The 19,226-nt window shown below is 53.1% G+C and overlaps 1 protein-coding gene across 10 annotated transcripts in view; it reads left to right on the forward strand.

Moving 5' to 3' along the window:
* The first annotated feature begins 3,481 nt into the window (after positions 1-3,481).
* NOS1AP (nitric oxide synthase 1 adaptor protein) overlaps positions 3,482-19,226 on the forward strand; it is a 42,952-nt gene continuing 27,207 nt past the window's right edge. For 6 of the 10 annotated variants that reach the window (XM_083867689.1, XM_083867692.1, XM_083867697.1 and 3 more), the window contains exons 1-2: positions 3,482-3,631; positions 13,169-13,240. In XM_083867689.1, the coding sequence (XP_083723815.1) occupies positions 3,527-3,631; positions 13,169-13,240 (177 nt within the window). In that variant the 5' untranslated portion in view covers positions 3,482-3,526. Of the gene's footprint in view, positions 3,632-3,756; positions 3,827-9,791; positions 9,870-13,168; positions 13,241-19,226 lie in introns of those variants that run through there. The other 4 variants (XM_083867695.1, XM_083867698.1, XM_083867696.1 and 1 more) reach the window with 3 other exon arrangements.

Below are 19,226 nucleotides of genomic sequence, written 5' to 3' on the forward strand. Positions count from 1 at the left end.
TTTATTAACACACACTAAAGAAAAGAAAAGGAAAAGAAAAAAATGAAACCTTCAAACACTTTTCCCCCTACCACAAACTGTTCACTTTCCCACACAACACAGAGAGAAAACTAAGATTTTCAGTCAGTTGCAACATCTAAACATAATCCTGCATCACTTTGGGAGAAGAGTCTCTCTGGAGTTTCATGGAGATACTTACCACAAGAAAAATAGTCTGGTGGCTCTCAATGTCACAAATCTGCAACCACTCGGAATTTTGCAGACTGTGCAGTCCTACCCATTAGCAGCCTTTCCCCTGGCTACTCATGGGCCTCAGCATATTTGGGGTACCATTTTAAGAATGCTTCCTCTGGCATAAAACAAGGATTCTCTTCTTCTGTCTCCAAAATCATCTCTATCTCAAAAGAAATAGAGACCTCCCTTTAGCACAGGAGCCAGGGCTTCAAAATCACTTCCTATCTAGAATCATCTTTGTCTCAAAAGCTGAGACCTCCTTACTTTACCCCAGAAGCCAGGGGGGCTTACTCTATTCAAAATTCTCAATTAAATCTCAATTATATCAATACACACAACCTTTGGCTAGAACCTGCATTACCCCAAATGGCATTAGGATATTACAAGAGATAGTCCATTTCTCCATGGTTTACATCCAGTCAAAAATGTCCACTTCCTCCATCCCTTCTTTCAATAATCTCTAACAGTTCTTTCACTGACTTTGTTTCATTATGTCTCTCTACGTTTTAAATTACTCTGTCTTCCATGGAGGAAGGAAAGGGTTAATGTCCTTGCCCAGAGTCTTTCTTTTGCTCCAGCTGGCTCCTCGTATGGAACTTCAAGGCCAAGCAGGTGATGGGGGTGAGTGGGAGGGAAGCATGCTCAGGAACGCTGATAACATGAGCCTCCCCCACCCCTGGTCAGATCCAAAGCAGACTCAGACTTGGATCAGCTCCCTGGGGCTCCGGAGAAAGTTTCTCTTCTCCCCTGGCACAGCCAGTGGCCCCTGTCGCAGGGCCATCTGCAATCTCCTCCTCTCCCCATCGGGAGGGGAGTCGGCGGGCCTGGACTCAGGCCTCTGACTTACAAAGTGATGTTAACTCTTTGCCAGCCAGAAGAGGAGAAAAAGGGCCGAGTTACCTGGGATCTCTGATTCAAGCCTGGGCTCTCCGGAGGCGTGAACAACTCTCCAATTGGTCAGCCAAGCTGCCAATACCTGCCACAACTTCCTTAGAGAGAAAAAACCCCCTCACATCCGTGTTAAACTACCACACAGATGCAGCGAGTATCCCCTAGTCGCACCTGAGGCATCAGGTAGGTGGGTTTAAGACAAACTGGTTGCAGCAGAGCTGCTGTCCCCCACGCTGCTGTTTCCCGTGCCCGTCGTGCAAAAGACCCACGAGTAACTCCCAGGAGAGGGAGACTTGTCCCTTTGTTCAACCACAATATTTTAAGGGCTGGCTCCAGGCACTACAGGAGACAGAACAGCCACCACACTGCAGGAGAAGCCAGAGGAGCAGGCTATGGACTGCCCAGGACATCTGTCAGGAACCCCAGTGCTGCCAGGCAAACCCACTGGGATTGCCTGGAAGGAGCTGGTTTGTCCCCTAGGCTCTGAAAGGTTTCCATCAAATGCCCATGCCTGCACCTGGGGGAACACCTCCCCGAAGGCACCATTCACTGGAGAGATGCTTGCAAGCCCTCCCACACGGGATTCAGTTCTTCCCCAAATCCACGGGGCTTTGCTGGCTGTGGAAATTCTGCAGTCCACAAGAATGTGTGTCTGTAATCAAATTTAGCACAGGAACAGAGAGGCTGTGGGATCTCTGTCCCTGGGGATACTTGCAGTATGCCTAGACACATCCCTGAGCTGCTGCTCTCCTCTTGAAGCTGAAACTTGCCCTGCTTGGAGCAGGCATTGGATGAGAGACTCTCAGGGGACTTATGTGGTGTCTGTATCATTCCCAGCACCTGGGACTTCCATGCTGTCAGTCAAACCTCCGCTAGAGATAAACAGAAACCTTTAGCAAGAACCATGGAGCAGATCCATGCTCAAGAATGTTCCACCACCAGCTTCTGCCTGTCCCAGGCCGAAGTGAGTTCAAACAGGTGTTCAGTTCTCTGCACCGTTTTTCCCCAGGGATCTTGGTCACAACTGCAACACACAGCACCAATTCCCTGTCCTCTCCCAAAACCAGGAGTAAAAGTTTTCAAGAGCCCAGGGCTTGCTGGTGTCTTGCTTTCAGTGGGAAGTCATCCCTTGATTCACTTGTCTAAGTGCTGACAGCTCTGTAAAATCCCACCCTGGGCCTGGCGTGGGGAAACTGGCAGCACAACAGCAGTTCACATACACCTCTCATGGCATGATGGAGCACAGGGATTTCTCAGCTTGTCATGTAATTGTATGTGCCCTGACTGTCAGCTGAGCCTCTGGAGGTGGTGGGAAGCCCACTCCGTTTTGAATGGAACAATACATTTTTCAGATGTGGCTGAAGTGCTGTGGCTGGCACTGAACCGTCTTAGAAACTCAAAGGAAGTTTTACCACATCGATTCAGGCTGAAAAATCAATGGCCCTGGATCTGTTCTGCCCAGGAAATGATCAACAGTCAGTGCTGCTCTTTGCACTGCAGTAATTTGGAACTCTGATGGAAGTGGGCTCTGGCTGTAGGAGCATGCAAGCACGGCAAGGCAAGGCCTTTGGGAGTTGTGGTTCTCCTGTGGAGAGAAGCACCTTTGAGGCCAGTGTTGGCTCTTCAGGCACACTGCGGGAAGATGAACTCTGCAGCACCTATGGATATACAAACACAGAAGCTTAGAGCCCTATCTGAGAGCACACTGTGCATGTGGGAGTGAGGGATGCAACAGCCCGGACTTGAGGTCAAATATATGTGAGTTGCTCCCTGAACAGCTGGAAAGCAGCTCTGGGCTACTCTCAGTGGGTGGGAAGCATATTCATAGCTTCGAGGACTTTGGTAAGGGAGGTCCCAGTAGGGCCGGGGGTCTGGTCTCAAGTCCTGATCTTTCTTTAAACGCACGATGGAGATTTTCCACTTCCACCTTGTTTGGTTCCCATCGTGTCCGGCGTTAAGACAAAGATTTGCGTGCGGAGCTCCTTGGCACCGCTCCCCAGCCCAGAGGGATGCGCGACCCGCTCCCAGCAGCGGCCTTGCCCTGTGCTGCCCGGGGGGCTGGCCGACGCCGCCCATCCTCCCCGAACCACTCCCGAGGCATCGTTTCCCATTATCCCTTCTCTGGTTTTCCGCCTATTTGAAGTTTGGCGGCAGGGCGCAAGCCTGGCCCCGCGCACTAGGTCTCAGCGCCGCCCGCCCGCCGCGCTCCCGCTCCCGTGCTGCCCGGGGAGGGGGCGCGGAGCCCCCAGGACCGGTGCTGCCCAGCGACGGGCGCAGAGCCCCCTACCGCCCGCTCCGCTCGCTCCGCGCGGGCGCGTCCCCGCCCCGGGGCCGGCCGGGGCGGGCTTGGCGGCGGCGGCAGGGCCGAGTGGCTGCACGGCTGCCCGGCCGCGGGGCCGCCATGCCCGCCAAGTCCAAGTATAACCTGGTGGACGACCGGCACGACCTCCGCATCCCCCTGCACAACGAGGACGCCTTCCAGCACGGCATCTGCTTCGAGGCCAAGGTGGGCGGCGCGCGCGGGGGCGCCGCGGGGGTCGCTGCTCGGCGCTGCACCCCGACGCTCCGAGATGACCGTTTTTCCAGCTCTCTCTCGGCATAGCTGCGGGGTTTTTCTGCTTTCCCCGAGCCCTTCACCTTGGCGTTGCCTGGTCTCTCCTAAACTCAGCTGTGGAGTTGGGCGAGGCTTCCAACCTGTCCGGTAGGGATGCCCAGACTGGTGGGATGGGTTAGGCTGGAGTGGGGTCACCCTCCTGCTTGACCCTGGCATCCTTCTCTGGCCCTGCATCCCTCCAGGGCTCCGCGTGGTGTTGCTCGGGGTCGCTGGCCCCAAAAGCGGGGTCCGTGTGCATCTTCCCAGGCAGGGAAGAGCAGAGGGCTCAGGCTGTACTCTGCGGCTCCAGCGCTGTGGACAGTGCCGGAGCGCCGCTGGGATGGGACGCGGGTGGTTGGGGTCTACAGGATGCCTTGGACCCTGGTGCTCCTCTAGTGTGAGCAGCCTCGGATGAACTGTGCGCCATTTGCGGTGCAGGCGGTCTGGGACACACACTCGAAATTAACGCTTGCTATTTCTCTTTACGTATATAAACCATCCTTGCTAGTGAGTGCTCTTTTCTTTTTATCTTTTCCACTGGGACTTTTCATTCTCTCGCTCCACGTTGGCTGTGGCTTCCCGCAGGCTGGCTGGCGCTTGCTATCTCGGAGCAGGCTCGGAGCTACCGAGTATGGCATGCTGGCCAGCAGGAAATTGGGAGGGAACTGGCCAGGAGATTTAGAAAGGGGAAACATAAAATCCTGCTCTGTTTGCTTCTCCCAGGGGTCACGGTTATCATCCCGACGGAGATACTCCAGTGTGGTTGACTTAGGAGAAAAGCCTGGGCTAAAACCGTTTTGAGCGGCAGGAAGACAGGCGTCTGTCACACATTGTTGTCTTCGGAGAACGTGTGCTGTCAGGGGAAGGAAATTTGGCATCTAATTGTGTGCGATGCCTTCGGGGCAAGGATGTGGCTCGTCGGAGGGTGTCAAAGTGTTATTTTCCGTCTTTTCTCCGGGCCGGGGTGGGGGGGTGTTCATCTGCAGAGGCCATCACCTGCTCAGTGGCAGGCACTGTGCTGCCGAGAGCAAACCAGCTGAGGAATTGTTCATGGAGCAAACTTAAACCTGCTTTGCAACTATTTCCTGGGAAAAACTGTTCAAGCTCAACTTTGCAGCCTTTTGCTCCTGGGTGGTTGGAGCTGATTGCTGTTTTACTGCCAGCACCTGCTCACTCCTCACCTGCAGGCAGGCCACAAAGCATCTCACCTTCTAAATCCCATGTGCTTCTTCCATGCAAGGTTCGGGTGACCCAGCTTGGGGGCTGGGGAGTGGGACAGGGTGTCAGCAGCCCGTGGGTCTGCTCACAGCTCATCTCTGCTCCACGCTGCTGGTCTGGCTGTGTTAATGTAGTGCTGCATATTAGCCTTTGTTAGGTTCTCTTATTTGGTATCCGGTGGCACACGCTAATGCCAAGCACAATCCATAGAAACCCAGCTTCCGAATTCCTGTGTTTCTCCAGAAGCCCTTAATGCCAGATATAGAATGCAGATAGCTGAGGCAATTACTCTATCCTTTTATTAGATTGCTGGAGATTAATTAAATGCTTACACTCCTTTACTTCCTTTTATCCCCAAGAATCCCAAGTGCTTACACCCGCACAGCTCTTGTTGCAGCCAGGCAGCCAGCGCGAGTTGCAAAAATGTGGAGCTCTGATTTAGAGCAGAAATTTGGGGGAAGATTAAACCATAAAAATGCTGGCCTGGGGTGTCGGGACTTGAGTGGCTGTGTCCTCAAATCTTCCTGGGGTGGTGATAGTGCAGTCAGCAGGGATCCCGGTGTTACAGCTCAGCAGCTGGACCAGTGCTCTTTGCTCCAGCAGCCTGAGATTCCTGACGAGCTTGCCTGGGGCTCACTTTAGGGGGGGAGTGTGGACCTGAGTCAGTATGTGCTGATGTAATGCTTTAATTTTTAATTGTATTTTTACACTCAGACCTGCTGCTGTCTTTTAGTTGCATGTGTGGTAGATGTAGTACATCTTTTGGTCCATCAACAGCAGCTGGCATGCATGTTGTTGTCCCCCTTCTGAGGGAGTCTTGGCATCCCAGGATGACTGGGTGGCCACAGGCAGTCAGAATTTGAACCTTTGTCAAGCAGAGGGCGACGGATTTGATGTGAGGTGAGCAGTGCTGTCACTTGAGCTGCAATGCCATCGGGAGGCTTGTGTCTCCTGTCCCCACTGGAGCCACTTGCAGCTGTATGTGCTGGCACAGGGTCACCAAGCCAGAGCAAAGTGTCCCCTAAGGATTATGTTAATCCATTTTCTGGAGATAAATCCAAGAGATGGAAAATCCCACTCCATCTTCTTAGGAACAGTAATACATTTCGCACATTTGGGTCTGTTTTCATTGGGCGCTTCTCTTGGCACCAAACCCCACTGTATCCCAGAGATGCCTTGGTTAGGCTGCAGGGAATCAGAGGAGCTGGCTCTGAGGGGAGGCAGGACATTTGTTTTCTTCTGTGTCTTGCAATCTGAATTGTTGATTAAAATCAAAAGCCTGGCCTCTTGGGTTAGCTGAAACATTTGGATGAAAGAACTGGGAGCTGCAGCATGGTGCAGGGGAATGGATGGAAATTTCCACTTGTGCAGTGGTTTTCTGGTTAAATAAACAGGGATATTGGGAGGAAAGACACCTCCTGTTCTCTTCCACCTCCATGAGAAGGACAGGGATGTGAGCTTACTCCTTATCTTCCGAAAGACCTGGACCTGCAGGACAAAACCCAAGGGCCACCTTGTGCAACACCAGCAATTTTGTGCGTTCAGAAATTATGACTCAGGCTGCTCCAATGCCTCCAGAGAGAGCACCAGGCAGAGGGAATGGAGTGGTGGAGCCTGGGACTGGACTGCCAGACCTTCATCTGTTGGAGTGCTGGGTGCTGCTGGGTTTGCTCAGGGAAGTCATTACTATCCCTGTCCTGGGAGCTGGGTTGGGTTGGGCCTCCTGTCCCAGAGGTCTTGTGGTCCAGAGCAAGATCCCACCTACCAAATGCCCATTATTTGGAAGCAGCTGTTACTCCTTCAGTCCCTTTAATCCTTTCTCAGTGTCTTGATGTACATGGTTTCCAAAGAAGGGGCAGATGGCTGTGAGGACCCTCTCTGCTGCTTCCTCATGTGCAGGCAAGGGGAGGAGTGGCTGCCCAAACACATCTCAACCCTTGGTGGACCCAGTGCCTGTGGTCTGGGACTGCCATGGGCCTGGGCATCCTATGTGCTGAAAATACCAGACCTGCTCACAGGTAAGTGTGGGACTGGAAGTTTGGAGGGTTGCTGTTCTTCTGTGCAGCAGGTGGGGGTTTTGTGTTTGGCTGGTGGGGTGGTTTTTCTTCCCTTAAGTGGTCTTGGCAACCAGGCACTTTCTGTCATTTTTGTCAGTACTTTTCTTTGCTTCTGTGCGTGGGAAACTGAAGTTGAACTGAGCATCTGCTGCTATCTATGTTTGGAGATGGGACATGGAGGAGACTTAAGTCTGATCTGTTATGTCCCTTCCTCTGAACCTCTCCAGCCCACCTGCCTGCCACCTTCCAGGGGCTGTGAGCACCGGCAGGTGCTGCCAATTGCTCCAAAGAGAAATCCTTTATCAGGAAAACGATTATAGCCTCAGGTGAGCACTAGGCAGGGTGTACATGTGTGTTTCCACTCACATGTATATTTTTATGTACGTAGGGGCTGCAAATAACAGCATTGGAAGTGAACTGAATTGCAGGCAGCCCTGATCGGGGTTTCAGTTCCCTTCCACTGCTTCAGGCTCCCTTCCCAGCAAGGCTGGAGGGCTGGAAAGCAGGAGACAGGTTGTGTGATGCTCTGCACCAGTTTGGCTGGCTGGGAGGGAGTTGGCAGCTCTGTTTGGGGGCTGTTTGTACTGGCAGCTCTGGTGTGCTCTGTCGGGGCTGCTCAGCCCAGAGCAAAGCTGCAGTGTGCCTGAGCCCAGGATTGCTTGCTCCAGGCTATAAATAACCTTCCCAAGTCTACAAAGGTTCTTGTCTGAAACAGTGGCATATTTCTACCATACTTGTTAAGTCAGTTCATAGGCTGCTTAGTGCAGCTCTTAGCAAAGAAAACTCCGTCTGGCTTTGGCAAAGCCATGTGTGCCCAGGCTGTGAGTCCCAGGCGGGTGGCACGTGGGCTCTGCAGATACCAGGAGGTCTTGTGGGAGCAGCAGTGAGGGTGGGATGCTCCCAGCCCTGCTTTCTGCAGTGCTCTGGGCTTGCACATCCCTGTTGTAGCTGGATAGAGGTGCAGGAAGCTCAGGCCCAGTGTGAGGGCAGCTGTGGGTGGGCGGGGATGGAAACACGGCGAGTGGATGGTCTTGCTTCACTGGCATGGAAAATCTTCATCCCTCCGTGGCATCTGCTAGGTCTGTGGCCTGCTGGCCTCACTGCATGGTCACCTGCGGCAAAAGTGTCCCCTTTTCAGGTGTTGGCTGGTGGGAGGGGAGAGTGGATGTGGTGTTTGTGGCCCTGGTGAGTGTCCTGGATCCCCCAGAGCTCTGTGTTTCTTGAGCCCCAGGGCAGCTCCTAAACAAGGCAAGTGCTGCTGGGACCAGCAGATACATAGGCACTGGTGTCCTTAAAGGTTCTGTCTGCCTGGTGTGTCAATGCCCAGTATCCAGCTGCATGGCTCTGGATGGCTCTGACCCACTGCCTCAGGCTGCCTGGATGTGTTGTACTTGGGGTACAAGTTCCTCCCTGCTCAGGGAGTAACTGGGCAAGGCTGAGGTGCCCAGCTCAGCAGAGCACCCATCTGCTGCACTCAGAACAGAAGCCAGGCCCTTTTTCCATTAAAGTCAGCTGGCATTGTGGATTTTCCATCCCTTTTGGCCTCTGAGCCTGCACCGCCACAGTCTGAGTAAACTTCCCCCTTTCCATCCAGCAAGGCAAAGTGTTCCTGAGGTGCAGGGTAGAGCTGGGGCCATGCCAGCCCAGACCCTTGGCTCCTGGGGCTGAGGACACATGTAGGCAACTGGAGAGCAGGAACAGTGGGACAGCCAAAGTCCTGGGAATGGATTTCTCCCTGCTTTCCCTGACAGCAGCAAGCTGGAGAGAAGCCCTTATCAATGAGACTGCAGACAGACTGGGTGTTCCCCAGGTGCTGGAGAAATAAAGAGGTTTCAGACTGGTACCTGAGCACTTTGTCCCTCACTTTGTGGCGCAGCCATGTGTGGCAGGGTCAATGTCCCAGTACCTGGGGCAGGTCTCACACCGCCCTGGCCTCTGTAGAAATCTGGGGACCCTTGTGCTCTGCATCTGGTGCCTCCCATCTGGCTGCTGGTGCCTCCAATAACCCTCCCTAATGTGGGGGCAGGACTCCTTGCCCAGACAGGGCTCTCCTGGCCCTGAAGATGGCCTGGGGATGGTGCCAGCGTGTCGCCCACCCTACTGCCTGCCTGCGGCTCCCATAAAGAAGCAGTGCCTCTTCATCTGTGGCAGAGTCTCTGGCTCAGGGTGGCTCTGGAAGCTAGCAACTGGTAGCCAGTCAATGCAGGCTCCCCTGTAAGCCAGGGATGATTCAGGCCTGACCTTTGCACGCAGTATGGGGCTGTCGGAGCAGCAGGAAGGTGGCATATCCTCCCCAGGAAGGCTTTGGCTACCCACCTTTGTCCACCACCAGTCTCATCAACACCCCTTCTGAGGTGTCCCCCGGCAGTGATGCGATTGGCCTTCAGTTTTCCGAAAATATCTGCCACCTGCTGTCACAGAAAAAGCAACTTCTCAAGAAAAGACGTTTCTGACAGACTAGAAAACAAGCAGTATTCAACAGCCTCAAAGAAAAATGAGAAACTGAGTGACTTGTGCAAACAGTGCTTTGGCAAAGTGCTCCCCTTTGTTTTCTGTTTAAAAAACAATTCTTTTTCCCCTGGCATTTCCCAGAACTGGGCAGGTCTTTTGTAAGCCATGGGCAGAGCATGCAGTGGTGTAGGCTGTGTGCAGGGGCCCCTGCCAACTGAGCCTAAGGCAGAGGGGAGAGCCTGTTTGCATGAGAAGGGGACAGCAAGCAGAGTCCCTTTGGCTGCTGAGCAGCCTGATGGATGCCGCCACTTCCCAGGGCAGAGGGAGAGATTGCCATTTCTGGGGTCCTGGAAGGATGGATGGAAGGCTGGACCACATGGGGATGAGGAGCAGCAGGGTATATGAAGGACCACCCTACAAAAGAGGTGCTTTGTGCTGACATCACAGCCTGGAGCGGCACTGGCAGTGTGAGGGCTGCCTTTGTGGGCCTGCCTGGACACCTGCTGCTGAAGGACTCCCTCAGCTGCCCATTCACCCGGCAGGTGGCCTTTCTTCCCCTAATTGAGCTCGGGAGGAGGAGGCTGCTCAGGACAGCCTGTGGGGATTTGTGACCCCCTGATGCCACTTGGCTCTCTTGAGTGTGGGACTCCAGTTCTGTCCCCCCATCCCTTGGTGTGGTGGGTGGTGGGGCCATGGATCTGGAGGCGATTATATGGAAAAGCCACATCCTGCTTATGTGCACGTGTTCTCCCCCTTGATTTGCGGGGACTTGGGGAGGGTGAGTTCTTTCATGGCTTTATTTTCTTTGTCAGCTCTTTTGCACAGCTTTATTTTCTTCCCTTTTGTCTCGGGCACCTTCCTTTCTCCTTCCTGCCTCCCTTTGCTGTGGGGTCAGCTCTCTGGCACAGATGCTGGCCTGAGCCTGGGAGCCAGGACAGTGGCCCCTGCAGGGACTGGGACCACCATTGGCACCTTGCTGGGGGCACGTGTATGTTAAAGGAAGGCAGAAATCTGTGCCTGGGAGTGCCCATGCTTGGGGGTCTGTGAGCTCCTGCCCTGGCTGAGAGGTAGCTCAGTCTCAGGGGTGCAGTGGGGTGAGTGGGAAGTATTGCACTGTGGAAGCTCTGGCTGCTTTGCTTATCCTTGTCTTTGCCTCACCTGCTTGTTCCCACACCTATTCCCATAATTAAAATTGGTGCTGTGAGTAGGAGAGCTGGAGTAGAGCGGAGCAGGAGCAGCCCTTGGTGTGTTCACTGCCTGCAAATCACTGCTGTATATGGATGGTGTCTCAGACCATCCCCCCAGCTTGCCTGGGAGGTTGCTTAGCTGAAAGACCAACCCTCAAGTCCACATTTTGTGGGGATATTTACCACATTGTGAAGGGTTACTCTTCTGCAGTGCACTTGTCACATGTGATTTCTGCCCTGAAGGCAAAAATAATCTGGAGAGACTTTGTCCATCTGCTGAGTTGTGTGAAATGTGTAAAAAATACCTGCCTCCAGAATGGAGGGAAAGGGGGGTGTTTTTGGGGCTGTGAGCCCACACTGGGGCTGGATGTGCCATGGGCTCTGGTGGGAGCACCCACAGGCTGTGGGATACAGCAGGATGCTCTGGAAACCAGGCTGGAGAGCAAAGCTGAATCCTGCAGGGTTTGAGACCTGTGCCCCTCTGTTTGGGTACATGTGGACATGAGCTGGAGCACAAATAGGGCAGCATCAAGACAACCCTACTGCTGATGCTGTTTCTCAGGAGGCTAGTCCAAAGAGGTGGTGCCTGACATAGGGTGGTGGCTGGTTGTGCTTGCAGGGCACCCCAGCCCTGCTGGGCTTGCAAACGCAGTCATGGTCATGAGGTTTGGTGGGCAGCCAGGAGCTTGGCATGGCTGGAGTTCCTGTGGCTGTGGGAGCTAGGGTGGTGCAGCTGTCTCTTGCCCAGCTGGAACTGCCTGCCCTGTCCTTGGGCATGGCTGTGTTCTGCACCTGGCTGGGCAAGGAAAGCACAGGGGACAGAAAGGGCTTACCAGGCAGTGACCTCATGCAGCTGGGAATAGCTGGAAGAAGACAGGCTTCCTCTGGCTGCAAAAGTCTGTCCTTCTCACACAGGATAAGAATCCTGCTTCCCCAGGTGGTCCCTGGCAGAAAAGTGAGGGCTTGGTGGGGAAGTACAACAGGGATGTTTGCCTGGCAGAGCAGGATGGGGAAAGGCTTCTTCCTTAGGTCCTGTGTGGTGACTGCAGGTTTGGGGCTCCAGCTGTCTCTGCCCTCCTCCTCAGCTCCTGCTTTTTACTGATGGTTTCCAGACCTTACCTCAGAAAAGGAGATGTATTGATGTCTGAGATGCCTCTCTCAAGTGACCTGCCCCTTTGAAGGAGTGGCAGACTCTGTGTAGGGATTGTGACAGGGAACTTACCTAGAGCTGTGTGGCCTCAGCAGGGCACTGAGGGGCTGGGTGTCATAGGCTGTAATTCCTGCTTACATAAGGCTGCCCTGCGCTGCACAGCCTGCACGGTATGTGATGGACGTGCCAGCTGTTTGGGGCTTATTTTTATATCCTCTCTCTGCACATCTCTCGGCACCAACTGCCCTGTGCTGGTCACTGGACACCTGCCTCTATGTCCCCCCAGGCAGGAGCCGTGTGTCTGGGGATGGCCTGGCCATGGGGAGTTAGCGAGGAGGTCTCTCAGAAACACCGGGCTTCCTGAATTTCTGTCCCAGAAGGCCCTCTGGGGCAGCTCACACACAAAGCCCAGGTGTGGTCGTGCATCCCCTGCACCATGCCATCCCTCCTTAGAGGTGGCAATCCCAGTGCAGGGGAGCTGGAAGTCCTGCAGCAGTGCTGGGAGAGAAATAAGCCCTCTCAGCAGCCTCTGGCTGAGCACATGTTCAGACACTTAGGCACCCATCTCGGTGCTGCTGCTGGGAACCAGCCGCCTGGGCTTTTGTGGTGTCGGCAGAGGTTATGGCCATATTCCCCAGGAACACGTAGCCCTGCTGGGTTTGGTGCCCGCGCTGTGCTGCTGAGGGTTACGTCAGCCCTTGTGTCGAGATGAAGCGTGGGAGCACAGAGGGCCAGTAAATAGGCTCAAAATGCTTTTCTTCTAACTACACGTTTATAGTGCTCAGCATTGACTCTTCATGGCTTGTCTGTTTTCTGATCCTTCTTCAGAATCTGCGCTCTTCCATTTTATTTTTAAAAAGGTTTTGTTCCGCGTCTCTCCGTGCTGGGTCGCAGTGGTGCTGCCTTTGGTCCCCTTTGAATAGCAGAGTGGCTCCTTTATTCTGGAGGCTCAGCATTCCTGTGAAAACAGCCATGGGTTTGGCAGGGTTGCAATTAAATAACGGAGGGCCTGTCACAGGACAGGTTGGTCTGGCTATTTTAGGGATATTCCAATATCCAGGCCTGTAATAGATGACTCACCGGCACTGAGGGGATATTTGCTTATCCCTCTGTGCTTTGATCATGGCCTAGATGAGTGAGTCCTGCTGGCCTGATGGCTGAAGTTATTTTATCGCTAGGAAAAGGGGTTTTGACTGCTTGCAGTGTTGTGGTGAGGGAACAGTTTCATGGCTGGAGGCATGCAAGGATTCAGGTGCAGCAGGCAAAATTCTGCTCATTCCCCAGAAGTGACCCTGGGTTCCCTCTGTCGATACCACTGAGGCCATGGTAGGACTGTGGGGTTCCCAGTGTTGTAGGAACTGGACTAATCTCCTTTCTTTCCTTGCAGTACATCGGGAGCCTGGATGTACCACGGCCAAACAGCCGTGTGGAGATTGTGACGGCCATGCGGCGCATCAGGGTGAGTGTGGCCAGGCTGCCCCTTCCTCTTCCCTATCCCAGTGCCCGGGCTTCTCCTCCACATGCACCTGCAGCTTTGTCTTGCATAAATCTTGTCCTCCGGTGTATTCATAACTCTGTTTTTCCCTGTCTCTGCTGCCATCTCTGTGTCACCTGGGCATGGTGCTTGCAGGCCATGTGGCACAGAGTCCTTCTTGCAGCACGGCTGTGCCCCGTGGTACCCAGGTATTGTGGGTGCTGTGGCTGCAGCCTGAGCAGTGGCAGGGCTGTGTCTGTGCTCCCGGCGCTCCATTGCAGGAGGCAGGGATGTGCTGGGATGTCAGGCTGCTGGCACCCCATGGTAACTGTAGCGTGTCTGTGATTGGGAGCATTTCCTCATTTGTCAGTCCCACTAACAAAGTAGCAACAAGCTATATGTACAAAAGTTTCCCAGGGGTTTTACAGCTTGTGTAAGAGTTTCAGCAGTGTGAAGATTTGGGTGCTGTCTGGATATGGCAGCAGGTTAGTGCTAAATGGCAGTGTGCAAATTAAAGTGCAGAGTAAGGGGCTGGTTTAACAGTGAGCTTGTTTAATGGTGAGTAGGTCAGGGAGTATCATCTGGTAATGAAGTCATCTGGCTTCCCAAAATACCTACAGTCAGGATATGGGACACCCTTGCTGTATAATGCTGGGCCAATAGCCAAGAGAGGAGCTTTTCTTCTGCTCCCCAGCCTCTGGCCAGCAAATCTGCAAGGTGTTCAGAGGGGGCTGGGAGGGGAGCAAACTGTGCACCCCCGTAACTTCTTGCCCCCCAGGCTGAAAAAAGCAGGAGCTTGGCTCTTGGTTCTTCAGCATGGGGCAGCCCTCCAGGCCGGGCTAGCCCTTGTTGTGGAGTCTGTGGCTGCAGGGGCAGGTGATTTGGTCTGTCCTTGGGCCACAGCAAGGAGTGTGCCCTGTCCTCCAGGGATGGCTCTCTCCTGGGAACAACACTCTGAACTGGAAGGGCCTGAAGGCACTTACAGGAACATTGGGTAAGGGATGAGCTGTCTTTCTGCTGGTCTCATGGGATCCCATAAGCACCAAAGCTGCTTCTGTCGCTGAGCAGCTGCTTCAGAGCTCTGCTCCTCCCAGCCCTCCATGCAGACCCTTGCTATAATCTCATTTTCTCTTTCACCAGAGGAGGAGAGGAGTATCATATCCCAACGTAAGGAGTGTCATATTCAAAGGACAGAGATTTCAAGGCTTTTCTGTTTCAAAGTTTCAGGGTATAAATAGTTTGTGGACTTTCCTCAACAGCTTTCCTACTGCTGTCCTGTCTTCTCCATGGGGGTTATTGTTGTGACTGGGGCACAGGCTGGGAAGGCCTTTATAGCATTAAGTTTGCTCACCTTGTGTCCAGACAATGTTTGGGACAGAGCAACTGTTATGTTATCAAGAGTTCTCATAAACAGCATTTTCCTTCATTGCCTTTCAAGATAAGACTTTTGAACAAGACTTTTGGCACCTCCAGCCCCAAAATCACAGAACTCCATCTCTGTGTGGAAGGGCTGGCACACTTCGAGGGCTTAAGTAAACCGTGGGGAAAAAATAAGAACACCAGAACATCCTTGTTGACCACTATAAATAAACTCAAGCACAGTCTAGAACATTCAAAGATACAGCTCTGGGTGGCAGTGAAAGGATACAGAATAGGGTAAAATAATGGTTTCTCGTGGTGATTGATGTGTTTGAATCATGTGCTCAGGCTTTCTTCACCTAGTGTAAGACAGGAGAGATACAAGTCATTGAAAGGCCATGATTTTTCAGATCAGATCTGCCAGAGAGAGTTTGAATGTCTGTTTATTTGTTGGGGGGGAATGCTGTTTGTGAGGGGAGTGCCAGGATGGTTGGTTTGATGCCTGTTTACATGCAAAGCCCTCCCCTGGTGTGCTGTGCTTTGCCCTGGCTGAGTGCCTGGCAGCAGAAGGGACCACAGCCTTGCTGAGGACATTTCTGGCCAGGCTGTGTAGTGGAGGCCACTTTCAGTTTGGCTGGAGCTGAGGGAATGCATGTCCTTACAGAGCATGGCTACCCTTCTGCTCTAAGGCATAAAATACTCCCATAATACTTGCATGGGGAAACCAGAGGAAGAAAAAAGTTTACTTAGGCAGTGAAAGCACGCAGTGGGAGATGGTCAAGTGCAAGCAGCAGCAGTTTTGTGTGTAGGGTGTGAAGCAGCTACTGACCCTGAGATTTGTGTGGTTTTTAATGAAGTCCCTGGTTTAGGGGGAAGGTGCTCTGTCTGTTTGTTCCAAGTTAGTCACTGCTGATGAAGGGACCCTCACCATCCCCTCTGCTGCCTCAACTCTCCTTTCTCAGTGCTGCCTTCACCATAGTTGCTCCTTAGGCATTGCCTCTGTTTACTAAGTGATTTAAAAAATGGCCCTGCAAAGAAGTAAGGATGCTGTCTGCCCAAGAGTGGGGTTCCCAGTGGGTAGAATTCCCTGGAATCCCCCACGACTGCCAAGGCTGGACTGGAAACAGGGAGAGACTGGGACAGCAGCATTTCCTGTAGCACAGCCTCCCTTCTACTCCCCCACACTCGGAGCCTGGCTTCCTGTTTAGATGGAGACCTGACTCTTTGAAGGCACAGAGGAGGCCAGTGCATAGCTGACATTGCTGGGATGCTTGCCCCAGGCAGGCCCACCCTGCAGAGCAGAGCCATGGGTGGGCAGGACAGCTCCACCTGAACTGAAGGGGTAGGTGAAGCCCAAAGCTGGTCCCTTTTGTGGGCCAGAGGTGAGAGGAGCTTTAAACAGGGGGTTGGTGTTGTAGGCCACGGATGCCGTCCCATCTCCCCACTGCTGAAAGGCTGGTGATGCCGTGGCCATCCTCATGCTCCTGGCCAGAGGCAGTTTCTCTCCAGAACAGAATGTGCAGAATTCCTGGGATTTTCGCAGCTTAACTCTGGGTGAGGAGGGAAGGGGAGGTGCTCAGCTGACTGTCTGTTTTTCCTTCCTGCATGGGCTGGGCTTATGGAACACAGCCCTCTCTGCACTGTACCTTGGTGTAAATCCCTGGCCCTGAAATGACTCGGTGGAATGGGACATTAGCCATGCTAAAGATGCACTTGGAGAGCAGTTTTGTGAGCATTTGCTTCAGCTTTCCTCCAAACCCTACACCTCTCCTGCAGACCACTGATGGCCACATAGGTAATAAATACAGTAGACCGGGGCTTGTTTCCTGGGCAAGCAGTGGGGCTCCTGTTAGCACGACTGGCTTCCCTCTCCTCCTCATCCCAAACAGGCCAACCCAGTCCATGTTGCTTCATGCCTTGAACTGGTGGAGTAGGTTGGCTTTCCAAATGCTCCTTGGCTCCTCAGGATGCAAGATACAAGGAACTGATCTGTGAGTCCAGAAGGTCACCTGAACATCCAAAAGCCCCATACAAATCCTTCCGAACCCTAAGGATTATGAGCTGTTGCAGATTTTAGTTGAAAGTGCCTGAGCAGCTGGCAAGATATCTTTTTCCTTCCCTCCCTTCCCGGTGAGCCCATGGGCCCTAAATGACAATGACAACTGTATATTTCTTACATTGTCATGATGCAAATTCATGCAAATGCTTTCCTCTCTATGCCCCTGGCATGTCTCCAGGGCAGCCAGTGCTGCCTGGCTGGGGCTTGGTGCTGTGGTTCTAGAGAATTTGGAATCAGCCCTTTTGGATTGCTGAGTGCAGCTTTGATCCAGGTTTTCTTTGGAGCCAGAAAGGATGAAATCCTGTATAGGCACTTCTTGAAAGCTGCCTCTGTGGAAGTCTTCTGCAAGGCTGTTTCTGGGAAGTGTCCAGCTGAGTTTTGCAGGCTCAAAACAGGGAGGCATTCCAAGCACTTGAAAATCTTGTTCCTCTACACCTCCTACTCTGTCAGGTACATCTGATTTTGTGGGACTTCTGCTTTGCATAGCTGAGCTCAATTTTAGCAAATTGGCAAAATTGCTGAATTTCTACAAGCTTGTGTAAAGCAAGATTTCGCATCCTCTGCAGGCCACAGGTGCAGTTGGACTGGTGTGAAAATTTATGTGTGTGGCCACTTATTGGTGTAGAGCTCCTGGTGTAACTCTGAGCTCGTTTAATTAGAATATTTCTCAGCTATCTGTGCTCTTGCCATGGTGAGTTTTTAAAAGCATGAGGCCATTTGCAGTGATGCCTTCCTTTTTCTTCTTTTTTTTCTTTCCCTGTGCACGGGCATCCCTTCTATAAAACAGAGCAAGATTTGAGAGCAAGCTTGACCTGCATACCTGGGGCAGCCCGCTCCCTCCCCCCGCCCCCCCCCCCCCACCCCCCCGCCGCCCCATCTGTCTGTGAGGACCAGCACAGTGGGAAGTGGGCTGGCCAGGAGATACTCAGGCTCTGGCCACTTGAAGAGCACAGCCTGCTTCATGCCAACTCGTGGCACTTGGTGCAAGGTGAATTATTGACAAACTAATGACTTGATGTGGTTATCCAAGATGAACAAGATTATGTTGTATTAGATCTGGGAGGAACTGAAAGGATGTCTGTAATAATTTCAATTGCTCTTTCAGTGCTCTGACAGGTACAATAAAGGGGTGAAGACTTCTGGGCATGCTTGTATTTTTCCTGGCATCACCAGTGGCACTTAATAAAGTAAATATTAAATTCAATAATAAAACAATGACTAGTCTGGTATTGCTGCCACCATGGCATGAGATAGGCCAAGATCTCATCCTGTGGTTAGTATTTAATCAATAAACTGGTTAAATTAGCACCCAGATTGATTAGAGCAGCCTTTTTTCCAAGACTGCCCACATTTCCAGGAAAGCTGGCCAAAGCCTGGTGACCCTGCCTTTATTATGCCTCACGGTCATGGCCAGGATGGGGTGAGTGTTTTCCAGTGGAGCTGTGGGCTCCAGTGAGGTGGTCTCCAGTGGAGCAGTGAGTAGTGTGAGTTTCAATGCATACAGAGTAAAGTGAGTTCAGGGAGGTAAATGGCTCTATGCCAGGGCAGAAGCCTGGCATCTGGGCTGTTGAAGAGGTGTGAAGTGTGAGCCATTAGTACTGGAAAGCAAGAACTCAGCCCTGGGGGAAGGCACTGAGGGATGGGACTTGGGGCACTGCTGGCCAGAGAGACTTTGGAAAGGCACTGAGAGCACAGAGACTGGAGCGGGTAGTGCCTGTGTGTCTCCTGAGCGTGCTGGGTCATGCAGCGGCAGGAATGACTGTGCTCAGCCAGACGTGTGACCCGCTGGGTGCTGAGCAGGTGAGGAACAGGCACACTCCCGGCCCCTGCTAGCTGGCTGCATAAATAACTCATGATAAGCTCATTTCCTTGCAGCTTCCAGCAATGCCTTGTCTGAGAGTTCTCTGCCAAACCTGCGACAGCAGCGTGTCCCTCGTGGCCAGGGTCCAAAATAGGGTGGGGTGGACAGCCTGGGGCAGGAAAGAGCAGGGGCTTCCTAGCGGGATGGACAGCTCAGTCGAGGAGCCATTGAGGCTGAAGGAAACCATAACCAGGTGAGCAAGCATGGTTTAGGAAAGCTCCTGAGCCAGGAGGTGCATGCCATGTGGTCTTCCCCATACCTCCTGTGTCCCTGAGGAGCTCAGCACTTCTGCTCTGGGCGAGCGTCCCACAGGCAGGTGATGCTTGGGGCTCTGGCAGGGATTCATGGGCTGGTGCTGGGCATGCCAGCACAGGCAGCAGTGGTCCTGGTGGGTGATGCTGGCCTGGAGCCAGCCCAGTTCCTTTGAAAGGACTGGAAGCCAAGTAGGCAACAAGCCCAGGGCAGGAGTGGAGCTGTCGACAGAAAGCTGGGAGGCAGCGGGACCTCCTGTCCTCTACACCTTGTCACACATCCTTGCCCTCTGTGTGCTTGGGCTGGACTTTCCTGGGCTAGACTCTGCCCCTTCTCTGGGAGCCTTCAGTGTCTTCCTGTGATTCATCTCCCTCCCTGCCTGGGTGTCTTCCCCACCATGCTCACACTGAGTCCGTTCACTGCCTTGCCATGCCACTGTC

The sequence above is a fragment of the Zosterops lateralis genome (genome assembly GCF_965231275.1).
Source record: "Zosterops lateralis genome assembly, chromosome: 9".
In the NCBI taxonomy this organism is placed as follows: domain Eukaryota; kingdom Metazoa; phylum Chordata; class Aves; order Passeriformes; family Zosteropidae; genus Zosterops; species Zosterops lateralis.